The sequence below is a fragment of the Macaca fascicularis genome, chromosome 16 (assembly GCF_037993035.2).
Source record: "Macaca fascicularis isolate 582-1 chromosome 16, T2T-MFA8v1.1".
NCBI lineage: Eukaryota > Metazoa > Chordata > Mammalia > Primates > Cercopithecidae > Macaca > Macaca fascicularis.
Window position 1 is genome coordinate 87,406,905 of NC_088390.1, and position 16,798 is coordinate 87,423,702.

The 16,798-nt window shown below is 59.2% G+C and overlaps 1 protein-coding gene and 1 long non-coding RNA gene across 2 annotated transcripts; one reads left to right on the plus strand and one right to left on the minus strand.

Moving 5' to 3' along the window:
* Positions 1 to 559: 559 nt before the first annotated feature.
* Positions 560 to 3,348, minus strand: LOC135967854 (uncharacterized). Its single transcript, XR_012426326.1, has 3 exons — positions 3,203 to 3,348; positions 1,608 to 1,687; positions 560 to 690 (listed from the first exon to the last, which is right to left on the minus strand). It is a non-coding gene; the product is annotated as an uncharacterized lncRNA (long non-coding RNA).
* CHMP6 (charged multivesicular body protein 6) lies at positions 2,128 to 10,340 on the plus strand. The gene is made up of 8 exons (XM_045375661.2): positions 2,128 to 2,271; positions 4,860 to 4,969; positions 5,062 to 5,149; positions 5,722 to 5,808; positions 7,049 to 7,114; positions 7,316 to 7,396; positions 8,480 to 8,534; positions 9,208 to 10,340. Exons 1-8 carry the CDS (start codon positions 2,209 to 2,211, stop codon positions 9,261 to 9,263), a joined length of 606 nt encoding a protein of 201 aa, XP_045231596.1. The 5' UTR covers positions 2,128 to 2,208; the 3' UTR covers positions 9,264 to 10,340.
* The last annotated feature ends 6,458 nt before the right edge of the window (positions 10,341 to 16,798 follow it).

A 16,798-nucleotide genomic window follows, 5' to 3' on the forward strand; every position in this document is an offset into this window, starting at 1 on the left:
CTCGGAGTGCCTGCCACAGATCTTCATCGCCTGGCGTCCTCGAACATCACACTGATCCACTGATGCATGCTCATCGGATCCGAGTGGAACAGCAAAGGTTCCCTTGTCCCCCTCGCACGGGAGCGGCTTGCCTCTTCAGTGCCCACTGCTCAAACCTCTGGGGGAGCATACAGACGGGCAGTGTCTAGCAGTGGATGCTTATAGCTCCGGAGGCCCCAGAGGGCGTGTGTTACAGGGTGCTCTTTTAGTTTAGCCGTCTGTAGGCGGCTTGTGTTAACCAGCTCAATTAGACCCCCTTCCTTATCACAAGGACAGGCTTTCTGAATCCCAGGTGCTTGCCTTGGTGGACCGGAAGTATCGGATCATGTCTGGGCCTGGAGAATGGGTGCAAGGTTTTATTGAGTGCAGGTAGCTCTCAGCAGACGGGGGAAGCCAGAAGGGGATGGCGTGGGAGGGTTTTCCCCTGGAGCGGGACCACTGAGCAGCCCGGGTTCTCTCCGATCGTCCTGGACAAACTCCACCCCATTCTACGGCCAGTGGCCTCCCAGAGCAACAGCATGCTCTCCTCCACACCCTCTCAACGTCCAGCCAATGTGTTGCTCTTGATGTCCAGCCACTTGTGTGTCTGTCGGCTAGAGTCCTGGGGATTTTACAGGCACAGGATGGGGGCGTGGCAGGCCAGGGTGGTCTCTGGAAATGCAACATTTGGGCAGGAGAACAAAAATCCCTGTCCTCACCCAGGTTTGTGGGCACAGGCGGTGGGGGAATCCCTAGCCAGGGACCACGCCTTCTCTACCTAGCTCTTCCCCATACATGAGGAGCAGGGAGTAGCAAGTCTTTTTTTTATCCCAATGTCCCCATGGACACCAAGGAAAAAGGACTGCAGATGTCTTAGTGAGACAAATCAGAGGGTGGGAGATGAACCCCACAAAAATTCAGGGGCCCCCTCGCCTTCTGGAGTCCAAAGGTTTGGAACAGGTGATAATTATTCTCCTTTTGATGTTATTTGTTATATTTTTTGTAGGGATGGGGTCTTGCTATGTTGCCGGGCTGGTCTTGAACTCCTGGCCTCAAGCCATCCTCGGCTGAGTGCTTTTCTATGACACTTAGTGAACGCTGGGGAACCACAGCCAGGATACTCAGGCGGGAACCAGGGGCTGGAAGCGGGTAGCTTCTCCCTTTTATTCCTTATCCCCCTTCACATGTTTCTTAGCCACCCAGGGAAGAATGCTTCTGTCGGGGACGCAGCCATGATTCCTTGGAAGGAGAAGTTGAGCCTGGCCATGCTGGGCTCCTCCTGGCACTGATCCACAGACAGGGAGCAGCGCAGTAGAAGAGGGGAGATCCCAGGGCTGAAAGCCTGGGTGAAGGGGCGCTGCTGGGTGCATTTCAGGGAACACTTTAAAGTGCCAAACGGCCAGGCGTGGTGGCTCACGCCGGTAATCCGAGCACTTTGGGAGGCCGAGGCGGATGGATCACAAGGTAAGGAGTTCAAGACCAGCCTGGCCAATATGGTGAAACCCTGTCTCTACTAACAAAAATTAGCCAGGCGTGGTGGCAGGCATCTGTGGTCCCAGCTACTCAGGAGACTGAGGCAGCAAAATCACCTGAAGCTGGGAGGCAGAGGTTGTAGTGAGCCGAGATCGTGCCCCTGCACTCCACCCTGGGCGACAGAGCAGGACTCCATCTTGAAAAAAAAGTAAAAAATAAAAAGAAAGTGCAAAATGTTAGCTATCACATCACTAAATGCAGCATTTTGTGTTCAGAACCAGTGGGGGCAGTCATTCCTGCACAAGATTCCTGAAAGCCTGAGGAGGCTGAATTATGTTAATCTAAAAGGATTCCATCTAATTAGGAGATAAGAAATTTTCCCCTTCACCTGCACCAGAAGGGTGCACGGAAACACGTCATTTAGAACATCCCGGGCCCTAACATCCAGGTATCCGTGCCACTTCTCTGTACGGGTCCAAGGAGGCCGCGGTGTTCGCGGCGGTCGCCAAGACCGGCGGTCTGTGGTTTCGAACCCGCGGCAACGGCGCGCGGCCGGGGGAGGTGCTCGGACTTCGCGTTCCGCGGCGCCTGGCCCGGCGCGGCCGCCGTAGCGGGAGGATCCGAGCTACGGTGGCCGTGAGGCGGCGGTAGCGATTGGACTCGGTGGGGCCGGAGCCGGGGCCGGGGCCGGGGCCGGGGCCGGGGGCGGGCGCCGCCATGGGCAACCTGTTCGGCCGCAAGAAGCAGAGCCGTGTCACGGAGCAGGACAAGGCCATCCTGGTGAGGACCCGGGCCCGGGGCCAGGGCCGGGGCGGGCGGCGGGGCCGGAAGAGCCCCGCGCCCTCGGCCCCCCGCGTTCGGGTGGGGAAACTGAGGCGCGGCGCGCAGCCGGGCCACTCGGCCTCTCCGCCCTGCGTCCTCCTCGCCCGCGGGGCCTCGGGCCGGGGTCTCCTGCGCGGCGCCGTGGCTGCCGACTTCCCCCGGGCCCGCGCGTCCGCCTCTGCGAGCCCCGCCGGGGTGGGCGCGGCCGGTGACTGCGGGATTCGACGCCGGCGTTCGGGGCTTGGCCACAGCCTGGCGGCCTGGCCGTGGGGTCCGCGCGGCGCTGGGCTTTCCCTGGCTCTGGGCCCGCAGGAGCAGGTCCCGGCCCCGGGGGTCCCGGCTCTCCCGGAGTCGCTGCCCCCGCCCACGTCCCTCGGCTCATTTGCCCCCTGGTGCCCTGGGCCGGAGCCCCCTCGGTGCTCCCGGCTTCGCGAGGCCGTGCGGGGCCATCCCCTCTCCCTCGCCCCATCCAGGCCAGGACTGGAAGGAAGTCTGCCCTGGTCCGAGGAGCGGCCGCCAGGTGCGCCGAACGCCTGCCGGGGTCCTGCCGGGTTTCCGCAGCGCCTGGGTGCAGGACCACCGTGTTACCGTGTTTGGCGCGTTTGTTTGCGGCGACTCCAGACTGACTCCCCGGGGCACAGCCGGGCCGGTGGTGGTGCCTGTTCCCATGTGAAAGTTAGCTTCTGTAGGATAAGGAATCGCTTGGCATGTCAGGGACACGGCAGGTTAAGAATAGTCCATTTTTGTAACGGGATAAACGTGTCATGAAAGAGACCCCGAAATGAGAGCAGGGCTAGCTTTTTCGGATGCTTTCTTTTCTAAATTTTGTGCAACAGAAATAATTTTATACTAAAAGAGAAGTGAATGCAAATGAAAAAGGGGATCTTACCTTGGCATCTGAGTCCATAAGCTATGAAAAGAAACAACGGGCACGTTTGTCCCTGGAGAAGATGGGCACAGCACTGGGCACCGTCCCGAGCTGCCTGTAAGACAGCTGGGCCCAGCCTCCATCGTCCGCCCTCCACCTACCCTGGCAGCCCCAGGGCACTCCCTCCCCTCCCTTTAAGGACTCAGTTCCGGTTTCTCTTCAAGCACTTGCCAAGCACTTGCCAAGCACTTGCCAGGGGCCACTGTGGGCTCTTGGCTGTGCAGACCCGTGTTCCCGGCTGCCGTAGGTCTCCCCAGGATTTTGGGTGCTTGGGAACAGCATCCTTAGCACACAGTAGCACAAATGATTGCTTTTTTTTTTTTTCTGTTTTCCTAGGATAACAGGTGTTCCCCATGCAGCCTGTGACCCTCCACTGAGACCTCGTTTTACAGGGGGCAACCTGGCCACACCTTTGGCCCCTGGGTCTCCCCAGCAGTGGGGCTGGGCAGGGGGCACCTTTCACTGTGGAGGACCCACAGGTCTTGGCACTGTGGAGCGGAGACTCCGAGGGTGGAGGGAGCACTCTCTTCCTATGCAGAGCCTCAAAGAGGCACACAGTCCCTGACCCAGCTAATTCCCCTCAGCCTCCTGCCTTAAGGCCATAATCCCTCTGCCTGCATGGGCTTACCATTGTCTGAAGTGATGACGTTTGGAAAACTCAAGGGCCTGATAAGGCAGGACTGGCTGAAGTTCCTCAGTGGCCGAGTGCCCGCTCTGGGGCGGCGCACAGATGAGAGGCGGTCAGCGGGGCCGCGGGGCACATCACCGAGTGCGTGTCCCTGCAGCTGAACGGTTGGCAAAGCGGCAGGGAAGCCACAGGCACCTCATGTGGCTGAAGCCCAAGGAGAGATGCTGGGGGGATGTCTGAGTCCTATCCTGGCCGTGTGGCTGCTGGCACTTGGGTACTCACTACCTGCATGTTCTCGAGTCAGAACCTTTTTTTTTTTTTTTTTTTCCCCCCGAGATGCAGTCTCACTCTGTCGCCCAGGCTGGAGTGCAGTGGCACAATCTTGGCTCACTGCAAGCTCCGCCTCCCGGGTTCACGCCATTCTCCTGCCTCAGCCTCCCAGGTAGCTGGGACTACAGGCGCTGTCACCACACCCAGCTAGTTTTTTTTTTTTTTGTATTTTTAGTAGAGACAGGATTTCACCGTGTTAGCCAGGATGGTCTCGATCTCCTGACCTCGTGATCCGCCCGCCTCGGCTTCCCAAAGTGCTGGGATTACAGGCGTGAGCCACCGCGCCTGGCCGAGTCCGAGCCTTTGAGGTCCTGGCAGCTGCTCCCTGACCTGAACCCAGAGCGTTCGTACCGCTGGCGGGCAGGCTCGAGGGTGGACCCACGGCAATGCCGCGGCGGTCCTTCCCATCCCTGTGATGGACTGTGGGGTCCGGGTGGACCCTCTGGTGGGACCGCCCCATGCGTGGCAGGATGTGGAGCAGTGTCCCTGGCTTCCACCCCCCAGATGTGTCCAGACAGCACCACCTGTCCCCTGGGAGACAACCCTGCCCCATGAAGGACACTCGTGGAGGGCCGCCTGGCCTCCGTGTCCGGCGCTCAGTAGCACGGCCAGGGCCTGCAGCGTGGGCTCGGTGACACCAGGCCCGCTCTCTTTTGGCAGCAACTGAAGCAGCAGCGGGACAAGCTGAGGCAGTACCAGAAGAGGATTGCCCAGCAGCTGGAGCGTGAGCGCGCCCTGGCCCGGCAGCTGCTGCGGGACGGCAGGAAGGAGTGAGTGGGCCCGGGCAACGTGGGCACCCTGTCGGCTGGGGTGGGACGCCGGGCAGGGCCACAGCGGGTCATTCTTGGGCTTCCCTCTGCAGACGGGCCAAGCTGCTGCTCAAGAAGAAGCGATACCAGGAGCAGCTCCTGGACAGGACAGAGAACCAAATCAGCAGCCTGGAGGCCATGGTAGGTGGCCGGGTGCTTCGCCCTGGGGTGCAGGTGCAGCTGGAGGCCGCTCTGCCCGGCTGCATGGACATCGGAATTTCTCCCGAGAGCGGAAAGCTCCTCCTCTCAGATGCCTGGGGCTGAAGCTGACCTGAAGTGGGGCGGGGCTGGAATCCTGGGCTGGAATCCTGGGGAGTCTGCCAGGAAGCTAATGGTCTTAAGGGGCTGGGGGGCAAGTTGTCTCTCGCAGGACTGAGGTGGGGAAGGCTGGGCCACGCCTGGGTGATGTGGGTAGGTCAGGGGTCTGCGTGGGGGACTGAGTGTCCCTGGCGTTAGGGACCCGAGCGGCGTGGTTCTGCTCCTGGGTAACCAGAGCTACTAACTAGCAACCAGCGGTCCCGAGTGTCTCCCCGGCACCTTCTCCGTCCTGCGCGTCGCCACCTGGCAGCGGGAGAGGACAGGGAGGAGCAGGTGTCAGGAGTCGCCCTCACGCCCAGCAGCACCTGCCCAGCGTGGTGTGAACCCTGCCCCTGGGCCAGGAGGAGGGCATGCCGGATCCTCAGCACCTGCGTCTGCTCTGGTTTCCTTTTCAGGTTCAGAGTATTGAGTTCACCCAGATCGAAATGAAGGTGATGGAGGGGCTGCAGTTTGGAAATGAGTGTCTGAACAAGATGCACCAGGTGGGTCTCTGCAGGGCCAGGGGCATCGGGGCGCGGGGAGCCCAGTGGGGCTGGAGTTGGGGGTAGGGTGGGGGGCTTGTCCCACGGTGTTTGTGTCAGACACAGGGCAAGAGGCTGGCAGGAGAGATGTGTCGGGTGCTGCCAGGCAGGCAGGGATGCAGTGACCTGAGGGTGGGGTGCAGCACAGGCTGGGAACTGTGGGAACTGTGGGAACTGGGTCCCCAGGCGCTGAAGTGACATAGAGGGGAAGTCTGAGGGTAGGGAGGGGTCCGGCAAACTAATCACAGAAGGCTTCCTGGAGGTGGTGGGGCGTGGTGGCTCACACCTGTAATCCTAGCACTTTGGGAGGCCAAGGCAGGCAGATCACATGAGGTCAGGAGTCTGAGACCAGCCTGGCCAACATGGTGAAACCCTGTCTCTACTAATAATACAAAAATGAGCCAGGCGTGGTGGCAGGCACCTGTAAACCCAGCTACTCAAGAGGCTGAGGCAGGAGAATCACTTGAACCGGGAGGCAGAGGTTGCAGTGAGCCGAGATTGTGCCATTGCACTCCAGCCAGGGCGATAAGAGCAAAAAGAAGGCTTCCTGGAGGAGGTGAATACCGGCCTCGTCTCAGGCCGGGCATGGATGTGAAGCCCAGCGTGGCCATACCACGTTCCCCTACCAACCCCATCACACTGCTGACTTGGGGGGGCCAGTGGGTGGGGCTCGTTGGGGACTCACCTGGCAGGAGGTCTGGCTATACCACTTTTCCAAGTGTCTGGTGAGTACTGGTGGTGTGTGCTGGTCAAGCACAAGTGGCCCTTTGACCTTGCCACTCAAATCAAGTCACCTGCCCAGAATGTTCCACCTGTTGCTTATTTTTACCTGTGGCTGTGAGAGCTGACTCAGGTGTGAGAGGGGCAGCGGGCATCAGAACACTGCAGTCGTGGCCTCTGAAAAGACTCATGGAACAGCTCCTGTGGCCTCAGGACGGGGCCATGCCTGGGACACGCATGGCTTGGCCTCATTTAAACAGAGACAGGAGCTGGGTGTGGTGGCACGCACCTATAGTCCCAGCTACTCGAATGGGTCACTTGAGCCCAGCCTGGGCAACACAGCCAGACCTTGTCTCTGAAAAATAAATAAATAAAAATAAACAGGGGCGAGGCCGTGGCCCTGAGAGCCCAGGAGGCCTCTGTCGGGGGTCTACGATTGGCCCCACCCACAAGAGTCAACACCCGTCACCCTCGTTCACAGGTGATGTCCATTGAAGAGGTGGAGAGGATCCTAGATGAGACGCAGGAGGCCGTGGAGTACCAGCGGGTAGGTGGCACCCTGACCAGCCTGCCCCCAACTGTGGGAACCCACAGGGCCACCCTCTGTCCACCCCTATGTGGGCCAAACTGTCCCACACCCTACAGCGGCCACCTTCTCTCAAGGGGACGAGACCCAGCCACATGCCCTCTCCTTCCTCCATGAGGGGCCTCCTCCTCGCTGCTCTCACCACCACCTGTCCTTTTGCAGCAAATAGATGAGCTCCTGGCAGGAAGCTTCACTCAGGAGGATGAAGACGCCATCCTGGAGGAGCTGAGCGCGATCACTCAGGTAATGGCCCCTCAGGACTGAGCAGTCACTCGGGCGACAGGACCCCCGGGACTGAGCAGTCACTCGGGCGATGGGACCCCCGGGACTGAGCAGTTACTCGGGCGATGGGATCCCCAGAGCTCAGACCCCCAGTAGGCCCTGCCCGTGGTGATCCCGTATGTGGTGTCCCTTAAGTCAATAGTCTGGGGTTTGTAACTAGCTTTCTACCTTAAGTGACTTGGTTTTCAGGGTTGCTCACCTGACAGTCTGGTACAGGCAGGCTGGCCCGTGCCCTGGACGGAGCTGGGAGGCTGGGCCTTCCTGGTGCCTCGGCCCCTTTCTATGCCTGGCTGTCACGGATGTGGTGCTTGATTCATGGGCTGGCTTTCCCCAGCCGTGGCTGCTGACTCACGCCCCACGCAGGCCCTCGCCATGGGGGCTACGTCCTGGCCCCACGCTCACATCCAGGCTCTGAGTTCACTCCCCGACAAAGGGGTTGTCCTCTCTGTGGGCCCCTGCCTCAGTCTGCCAGATTCTCATGGTGCCCCCAGAGCCGGCCCCTGCTGCCAGCTGCCCCAGTGCTTTGGTGCTGTGTGGCCCGTGGTGCGCTGCGCCCACCTGCCTGCTCAGTTACTTTCTCCTGAGGGTCCGAGTCCTCGGGGGCCTCCAGGGCAGGCCAGTTGAGAGGCGGAAGCACCGTTGCTGGCTTAGGCAGCCAGGCTTGCTGGGACAGCATTGTACCACGGCCCGCCCCACAGTGGTGGACACCAGCGTGACCTGGGTGTCTGTGTCACCACCCCTTGGTCCCTGAAAGCCAGTGTCTCTGGGGTACACCCAGGATGTGGCCACCTTACGGCCCCTCGGGGCCTCAGGGTATGTTGGGAGGAGCCTCCATGGTGGCAGCCGCATCACCTCCCAGGGGATTCTGGTGGTGCCAGAAGCTGGGGCGGGTGCAGACTTGGGTCTTCTGAGCAGCACATTCCTGTCCGCTTTAACTCCAGCTGAGAGCAGCTGACTGACAGGATCCGTGTACTCTCACGGAGGCCCAGGAAGCCCGGGGCCGACCTGTCACCTGCTCATGGCCTTACCCTTTGCTTCTTGCAGGAACAAATAGAGCTGCCAGAGGTTCCCTCCGAGCCCCTTCCTGAGAAGATCCCAGGTATTTCCATGCTTGATTCTTTTGAATGGTTGGAATTCACAGGAGAACAGAGGATTCTAGAAGGGAGCAAGACAGAATGCTCCCAGCCCTTCCACTTGTCTGAGGTCGTCCCGGCCTTCCTGGGCCGTGGGCAAGCCCTGCATGCCTGGCTATGTGGCTCGGGCGTGTGTGCCTGGCCTTAGGGTTCGGCTTGGGTTTCCCAGGGGTTGGGTAACTGGGTAACCTCGTAAGAGAGCCATACCCCATTCCAAGAGGCACATTCAGAAATCGGAACTGGGAAAGGCTTCTTTAGCAACTCCAGCTCATTCCCAGGGTCTAGCCCAGGATTAGCCGTCAGCCAGGTATGGCTCTCCCCGTGGCACTGCTCAGCCCAGGCTCTCCACCCTGCCCGCTGGGAACCTGAGTCTTTAGAATCATCCATCCACATTTGTTCTGTTCCTTTACCCATCTTTGGGGCTCTTCTCTCTGGGGCCCACTGTCCCGTGTCCCTGGCCCCGTCTGTCAGCCCCATTGGCTTCCTGTTTGTCACTTGCCTCCCCCAGAGCTGGGCGTGCCCTGCCGTAGTGCGAAGCCTCCTGAGCTGGCCCTTGCCACCCCTGTGGCCTCGTTCCTCCCTGGAGGTCTCTGCCTGTGGGTCTTTGGCATGTCATAAACATCTCTGTTCCCTCCACAGAAAACGTCCCTGTCAAGGCCAGGCCCAGGCAGGCGGAGCTGGTGGCAGCTTCGTAATGTGGCCTCCTCTTGCGGGACTCGCGGGGGTGCCCCAGGGACTGTGGCCCACAGAGAGTTTGGGTCATCGCCAGCCCCTGACCGGGTTCCCTGGAGCCCAGCGCGCACGGTGCTGAGCAGAGCCACAGCCACGCAGGCGCACGTGCAGGAGGACTCCAGAGTGTCTCCTGGCGACCTCGAGCCCGAACGCACTCAGGCGCCACCGGCCTGCTCTCGTTCTGGATTAAACCCTCGGCTGAGCCCAGCTTCTGCCGGTGGTGGCTCCCCCGGCGGCCGTGGCCCAGGCCCGATGCCTCTGGTGCTGTTCCCCTGCAGTCCCAGCCCCCCGCGTGGCTCGCGCGTCTGTGAGGAAGACACCTCCAGACCTCGGGGTCCCCGCACTTCCTCTCGCTCCTCGCCGCTCCCATTCGCTGGTGCAGGCTTCCGTTAAGGGGCCCCTCCCTTGGCCTGGCTTCTGGCGCACCTCAGCTTCCCTGCTGGTGGGCGGACCCCGGGCGGACCCCGGGGAGACCAGCATGTGCTGAACCTCTCCGTGCCTCTGCCCCCGCGCCCGACGCCCACCTCCCGTTTGAAGGTGGCCGACCAGGGGTGTTCTTGCTGGATTGACAACGCCTAGAGGCCCGACTCCCTGCTTGCCACTCGTGGCTCTGTCCACCAGGGCTCAGCCCGGCTGCGAAAGGACCTCTGATGCTCGGGAGACGCTGCTCCAGCAGGTGCAGCCCCTGAAGTTTGTCCATGGAGGTCCCTGCGGCTGGGGCTCATGGAACTGCGAGACCCAGGACCCTCCTGCTCTGCAGGCCTCTGAGCCACCAGCAGCCGGGACTGGAGCCACCAGCAGTCGGGACTGGAGCCACCAGCAGCCGGGACTGGAGCCACCAGCAGCCGGGACTGGAGCCACCAGCAGCCGGGACTGGAGGCTGTGGGGCATGGCGTGACTTCTCGTGCACAGGGCTGGTTTGGTTATGAGACGATCTCGCTGGGACTGCCCCTGCCTGTGGAAAACCACAGGGACCAAGGGAGCCGCCATCTCGACCCCCAAACAGGCCAGCCCGTATTAAAGTTGGTCCTGCACGCCCACTGCCTCGTGGACTTGGGTGCAGTGGGCACCTAGGCGTGGCTCCCTCTGTGGGAATGTGGGTGGGTTTGTGTGGCCCCTCCCCCATGGTGACCCTGACCGAAGCCCGGCCCCTTGACCGACATGGGGACGCTCACTGGAGGGCGCCTGCCCAGCCAGGCCAGGCCTGGGCTCTGCACATGTGAGATGGAGGCTCTGGGCCCTGAGGGCCACCTCTGGGCAGCTGCCGTCTGAGGGCCAGGGTGCTGCTCTGACCAGGCTGACGGCCTGTCTCCCTCCAGTGGCTTCGTGTAATCCTGGGTCTGCGGGTGGGCAGTCATGCGAGGGACGCAGACAGTGCAGTGCCCCCAGAGGGTCATGGGTTTGGGGTCCTGGTGCCCAGGTGGGAATCTTGATGTGCGGGGAACATGCTGGGCAGGTGCCCCCCAGGGGGTGGCTCCACACCCTGCAGTGCCAGGTCTCGGGACTGAGGAAGCCGAAGACCTGGGTTTGCGGGAAAGTCTTGTTTCTCCGCGTGGTGGCAGCTCTCCTGCAGTGCGCGTGTCAGCTGGGGGTGAGGGGGTCTTCCGACCACCCTTGCGGGAATTGCAGAAAACTAGTTGGCTGGGGCTCCCCCCGTCTGTCCCCAGGACTGCCAGGCAGCCTGGAGGGCGTCTCATGATGAGGCTCCAGCCCCATGACCTGCTTCCTGCAGCAGTGCGTCCCAGGCCCGTGGAGCACCAGCTCAGGGTCCCAGACTGCATGGAGGTACCAGGAGCCTGCACTGGGGAGTTGCAGGTGCGGCTGGAGGGGCCTTGGTTCCTGTAAGTCCCAGGCCTCAGTCACAGCCTTTCCACACCCTGCCAGTGGGGCAGATCCCTCCTTTCCCTCTGCCTCCTCTAGAGCCCAGGGGCCTCCACCAGAGGCCAGGTGTTCTGACAGCATTTTGTGGCAGGACTCTGCTCTCAGCCCTGACTGGAGCAGCTGTCCACCCCCTTGTGCCAAGTTCCTGGTCAGAGCCCAGGAGGCCATCCAGGGAACACCAGTAACCGTCTGTCCCTGCTGCAGCACAGTTGGGGGCAGGGTGGGGTCCATGTTCCCTCCTACTATCCAAGAAGTGAGAGCCTGAGTAATGATCAGCGTGTTCTGCGTACCAGTGTTCGTTCCTGAACCTTGCAAGGGTCTGTCTGGACAACCCAGGGTGACGTTGAGCTGATTCCCAGCTCTGGCATCGGTGTGGCCCGGCTGGCCGGCTCCTAGTTCTGTCAGTGCAGAGCCCAGTGCTGGCCGGAGCCCGACCAACCTGATCTCCTAATCTAGGTTGGGGACACAGGACCATGACAATCACAAGTCAAAATTAGGTGTGGAACCTTAGGGCGGAGCTGGTGTCCTGCCAGGGATGCCTGGGGACCGGGGGGAGGACTTGGAGGAGGAGAGGCTGCAGAGAGCAGGGACACAAAGGGTGGGGGTGTCACACAAAGGGTGGCTCAGAGAGTGGGGAAGGGGCGTAGAGGAGCCATAACCAGCAGCTTTGAGGGGTGTTGGAGCCCGCCAGCCACAGAGGACTTCTCAGGGAGGGAATGGGGCATAATGTGGAAATGGTGCCTTCGTTTTCAGAGGCTGCAGACACTTTGGAAGGCACACTTGGCTGTGGTGCAGGCAGTGTGGCAGTTAGAAATGTGTGGGACGGGCCAGGCGTGGTGGCTCACGCCTGTAATCCCAGCATTTTGGGAGGACAAGGTGGGCGAATCATGAGGTCAAGAGATTGAGACCCTCCTGGCCAACTTGGTAAAACCCCGTCTCTACTAAAAATACAAAAATTAACTGGGCGTGGTGGCGTGCGCCTGTAGTCCCAGCTACTCAGGAGGCTGAGGCAGGAGAATCGCTTGAACCTGGGAGGCGGAGGTTACAGTGAGCCGAGATCGTGCCACTGCACTCCAGCCTGGCGACAGAGCGAGACTTTTTCAAAAAAAAAGTGTGGGACAGAATGGAGGGGCCGGCCTGGACGGGATGGGGCCCCTGACCCCTGCGTGCCCGCGCTCAGCCAGCTCCTGCGCAGAGCAAGTACTCGGGGGAGGGGAGGATGGTTTGCTCCAAACTCGAATCCCAAATGTTGGCTGGCGTGGTTGCAGGATCCTTTGGATCCTGGTTTCTTCACAAATGAAGTCTTGAGGGTGGCCCTTGGGGGTCTCTTCCAGCTCTGAGTCCACTTCTGTCCCCAGCCTGTAAACTGTCTGCACATATTGACATTTGGTCTCTCAGGGACTCAACTTTAGAAACACCTTGTCCATTTTGTGCTGCTATCACAGAATGCTTGAGACTGGGTAATTTATGACAAACGGTCAGCTGGCTCACAGTACCGGAAAGGTGCCGGCATCTGGGAGGGCCGTCCGTCCAGCTACACCGTCACACGGTGGAAGGCAGGAGGGGAGCCACCGCACCCTTTTAGAACCAATCCCAGCTGTTAGGATGCAGCCTTCATGGCCTAACCACCCTCTAAAGATCCCACTCGATACTGTTACAAAGGCAATGAAATGTCAACAGGTTTTGGAGGGGACAAACATTCAAACCATAGCAGAAAGTGTGGAAGGAACAGTAACCACACTGAACAGAACGACCATGGTGATTAAAGAAACCCCAAGTGAAACCATGACCCGTTTTACATAATCCTGGAGAGAACAGTGCGGCCCCAGTGCTTGCTGGGCTGCGGGGACAGGGTCCACCCAACTCAACAGCATCCAGCAGCCCCTCCGGGCCGCCAGCAGACAGATGTTGAGAGCAGCACTGATAGTTTGGGTGTGTGTGTGTGTTAAGACAGGGTCTCACTGTTGCCCAGGCTGGAGTGCAGTGGTGTGATTATGACTCACTGCAGCCTGGAACTCTGGGGCTCAAGCAATCCTCCCACCTCAGCCTCCCGAGTAGCTGGGACTGCGGGTATGTGCCACCAAATCCAGCTAATTTTTGTTACTTTTTGTAGAGATGGGGTCTCACTATGTTGCCCAGGCTAATAGCTTTAAAAAAATGATCATACAGGACGACTGGGGGAGGTGGCTCACGCCTGTAATCCCAGCACTTCGGGAGGCCGAGGCGGGCAAATCACCTGAGGTCGGGAGTTCAAAGCCAGCCTGACCAGCACGGAGAAACCGCGTCTCTACTAATAGTAAAGTACAGAATTAGCCAGGTGTGGTGGCGGGCGCCTGTGATCCCAGCTACTCAGGAAGCTGAGGCAGGAGAATCGCTTGAGCCCGGGAAGCGGAGGTTGCAGTGAGCCGAGATCTCGCCACTGCACTCCAGCCTCGGCAACAATGAACTCCATGTCAAAAAACAAAAAAAAAACCAGGAAAACAGAAGATCGATTTTACCTACAGTGCTGTAATTTCAGCACATGTGGGCTCGTGTAACCACCACGATAACCTTCCATCACCCCCGAAACTCCCGCCAGCCCTTTAGGGTTTCCCCTTCCCCCCAACCCCAGCAGCCCCTGGTGACCACTGATCTATCTTCCAACCCATAGTGTTTTTCAGGGAATGTCACATAAACAGAAGCCGACCATGGGTCACCTTTCTGGCGCCTTTCTCTCTGCACAAAGTCTTTGTCCTCATGAAGCTGTCAAGTGCCAAATGCTTGTCCCTTTTCCCTGCTGGGTAATAATCCCGGTGCCACCCTTGCTATTGGTTGACGCACGTCTGGCTGCTTTTCGCTGGCTGTGAGCGGAGTTGCTAGGGACATTGCCACGGGGCTGTGAGCGGAGTTTTCTCTCTCCGGTGACCCTGAGCTGCGCCTTTCTCAGACACCCGCCTCCGGAGGCCTCAGGCGCTCTGCGGGGGTTCTTGGGGGAGGAGGTGGGCGTTCCCGTTATTTCAGCGGCGCTGCCCTTGGACCTGCGGGAGGGACCGTGGGACCCGAGATATCCCTGCCTGGCCTCCGCTCTCTACCCGGGGGTGGGTCTCGCCCACCCAACCTCGGGTAAGGACGCTTCTGGAAGGAGGGGCGCCCGGGGACCCCGCCCAGCCCAGCCCAGCCCAGCCCAGCCCTTCCCGGGGCAGCGGCGCGGGAAGCGTCGGGCGGCTCACGGGCGTCGTCATGGCAACGCCGCGGGCTCCGTAGGCTGCGAGGAGCCGGGACCTCGGCCGCCTCCGCCCCTCCACGCCCTCCCCCCGCCCTCCCTGGCTGCAGCTGGACCCGGCTGCGCGGGACGCGGGGCCGCCTTCCCGGGGATCGCCAGGGACCACCCGGCGCGTTCCTTGGGAATCCGCACCCCTAGCCCCAGCGCTCCAGAGCGACCCGGGACAGCCCCTGGCTGCCTGCAGAGGGCCCGTGGGCGAGCCCCGGGTGGACCCAGGAGTGAGCACCCGGTGCGTGGGGACGATGATCCCGCGAGGGAAGCGCACGGGCGGCAGGGGCTGTGGGAGCAGCCCCGGGAGAAAGGGGCGTGGAGCGCGCGCTGAGCTGCCCTTTCCCGCAGCGGCCCCGCGGTTGGAGGTGGGTTTGGGTTTTGGTTTTTCTTCTGTGGCAACAGTTCTGTCGAGATACTACTCGCCTGCCACGCAACTCACCCATTTTAAGAGTACACCTCAGGGGTCCTGCGTGGTATTGACAAACCCGCCGCCATCACCACAGCCAATTTCAGAACATTTTCATCTCTTCGAAAGAAACCCTGTACCGTTCAGCGGTCACCCTCCTGGTCCCCATCCGGTCCCCGGCCCGCCCTCAGCAGCCCCGCACTGTCCGTAAAGCCCCGTGTCCTGCACTGTAGGTGCAATCTGTACCTTGGCATCTGTTGTGACTTTCACCTAACAGCCTTTCCAGGCTCACCTGTGCTATCGTATGGACCAGTACTTTGTAGGGGGGGAGGGGGTTGTTTTGTTTTTGTTTTTTGGGGCTTTTTTGGGTGTGTGTGCGTGTGTCTCTTATTGAGCCAGGCGTGGTGGCGGGCGCCTATAATCGCAGCTACTCAGGAGGCTGAGGCAGGAGGATCACTTGAGCTCAGGAGTTTGAGGCTGCAGAGACCTCATCGTGCCACTGGATTCCACCCTGAGCGACAGAACACAACTCTGTCTTTAAAAACAAGACAAAAAAAAAAAAAAAAAATGCCGGCTGAGGTGGCTCGCGCCTGTAATCTAGCACTTTGGGAGGCCGAGGCGGGTGGATTACCTGAGATCAGGAGTTCGAGACCAGCCTGACCAGCATGGAGAAACACTGTTTCTACTAAAAATACAAAATTAGCCAGGCGTGGTGGCGCATGCCTGTAATCCCAGCTACTCCGGAGGCTGAGGCAGGAGAATCGCTTGAACCTGGGAGGCAGAGGTTGCAGTGAGCCAAGATCATGCCATTGCACTCCAGTCTGGGTGACAGAGCAAGACTCTGTCTCAAAAAAAAACAAGCAAACAAAAATCAGCCAGGCGTCATGGCGCGCACCTGTAGTCCCAGCTCTGTGGAGGCTGAGGCAGGAGAATTGCTTGAACCCATGAGGCAGAGGTTGCAGTGAGCCGAGATCGCACACTGCCCTCCAGCCTGGGAACAGAGTGAGACTCCGTCTGATATAAATAAATAAAACAAAAAAAATTTTTAAACAAAAACATTCCTTTACAGGTTTCTGTGTGGACAGGGTCTGCTTTTGGGTCTGCACCTGAGAGTGGAATTGCTGGGTCATGTTGTAACTGGATGTTCATCCGTATGACGAACGACCACACTCTTTTCCACAGTGGCCGTGCCGCTTCACTCCCGCCAGCAGTGTGTGATGGTTCTGGTCTCTCCACAGCCTCACCAACTCTTATTTTCTTTTTGATTACAGCCACTGTAGCAGGCATGAGGTGGTACGTCATTGTGACTTTGACCTGCGTTTCTCTGATATCTAATTGAGCATTTTTTCGTGGGTTTTACTGGCCATTTGTATATCTTAGAGAAATGTCAATTCAGATCATTTGCCTATTTTTAATTGGGTTAGTTGTCTTTTTATTGAATTGTAATACTTTATTCTGGATACTAGACCCTTATTAGATAGATGATTTGCAAATATTTTCATCCATTCTTTGGGTTGTCTTTTTTACTTTTTTGATGGTGTCCCTTGAAGCACAAAAGTTTTTAATTTTGATGAAATCCAGTTTATTTTTGTTGTTATTCCTTGTGCTTTTGGTGTCCTAGCTAAGGAACCCCTGCCTAATCCAAGATCATGAAGATTTGTGTCTATGATTCCTTCTTAACAGTTTTATAGTTTATTTATATTTATATAAATATGCTTTTGAGACAGGGTCTCGCTCTGTCACCCAGGCTGGAGTGCAATGGTGTGACAGCTCACTGCAGCCTTGACTTCCCTGGACTCAGGTGATCCTCGCACCTCAACCTCCTGAGTAGCTGGGACCACAGATGCACACCATCCAACTGGGCTAATTTTTTTTGTTTTGTTTTTTTATTTTTTATTTATGTATTTTTCTTGACACGGAGTTTTTCTCGTCGCTCAGGCTGGAGTGCAGTGGCACAA

Bases quoted from the DNA above. Each gene is read 5' to 3' on its own strand.
- CHMP6 (XM_045375661.2), top strand. From the start codon at position 2,209: ATGGGCAACCTGTTCGGCCGCAAGAAGCAGAGCCGTGTCACGGAGCAG. The intron at 5,809-7,048 runs GTGGGTCTCTGC...CCTCGTTCACAG, and splicing joins GTCTGAACAAGATGCACCAG to GTGATGTCCATTGAAGAGGT. The intron at 8,535-9,207 runs GTATTTCCATGC...TTCCCTCCACAG, and splicing joins CCTTCCTGAGAAGATCCCAG to AAAACGTCCCTGTCAAGGCC.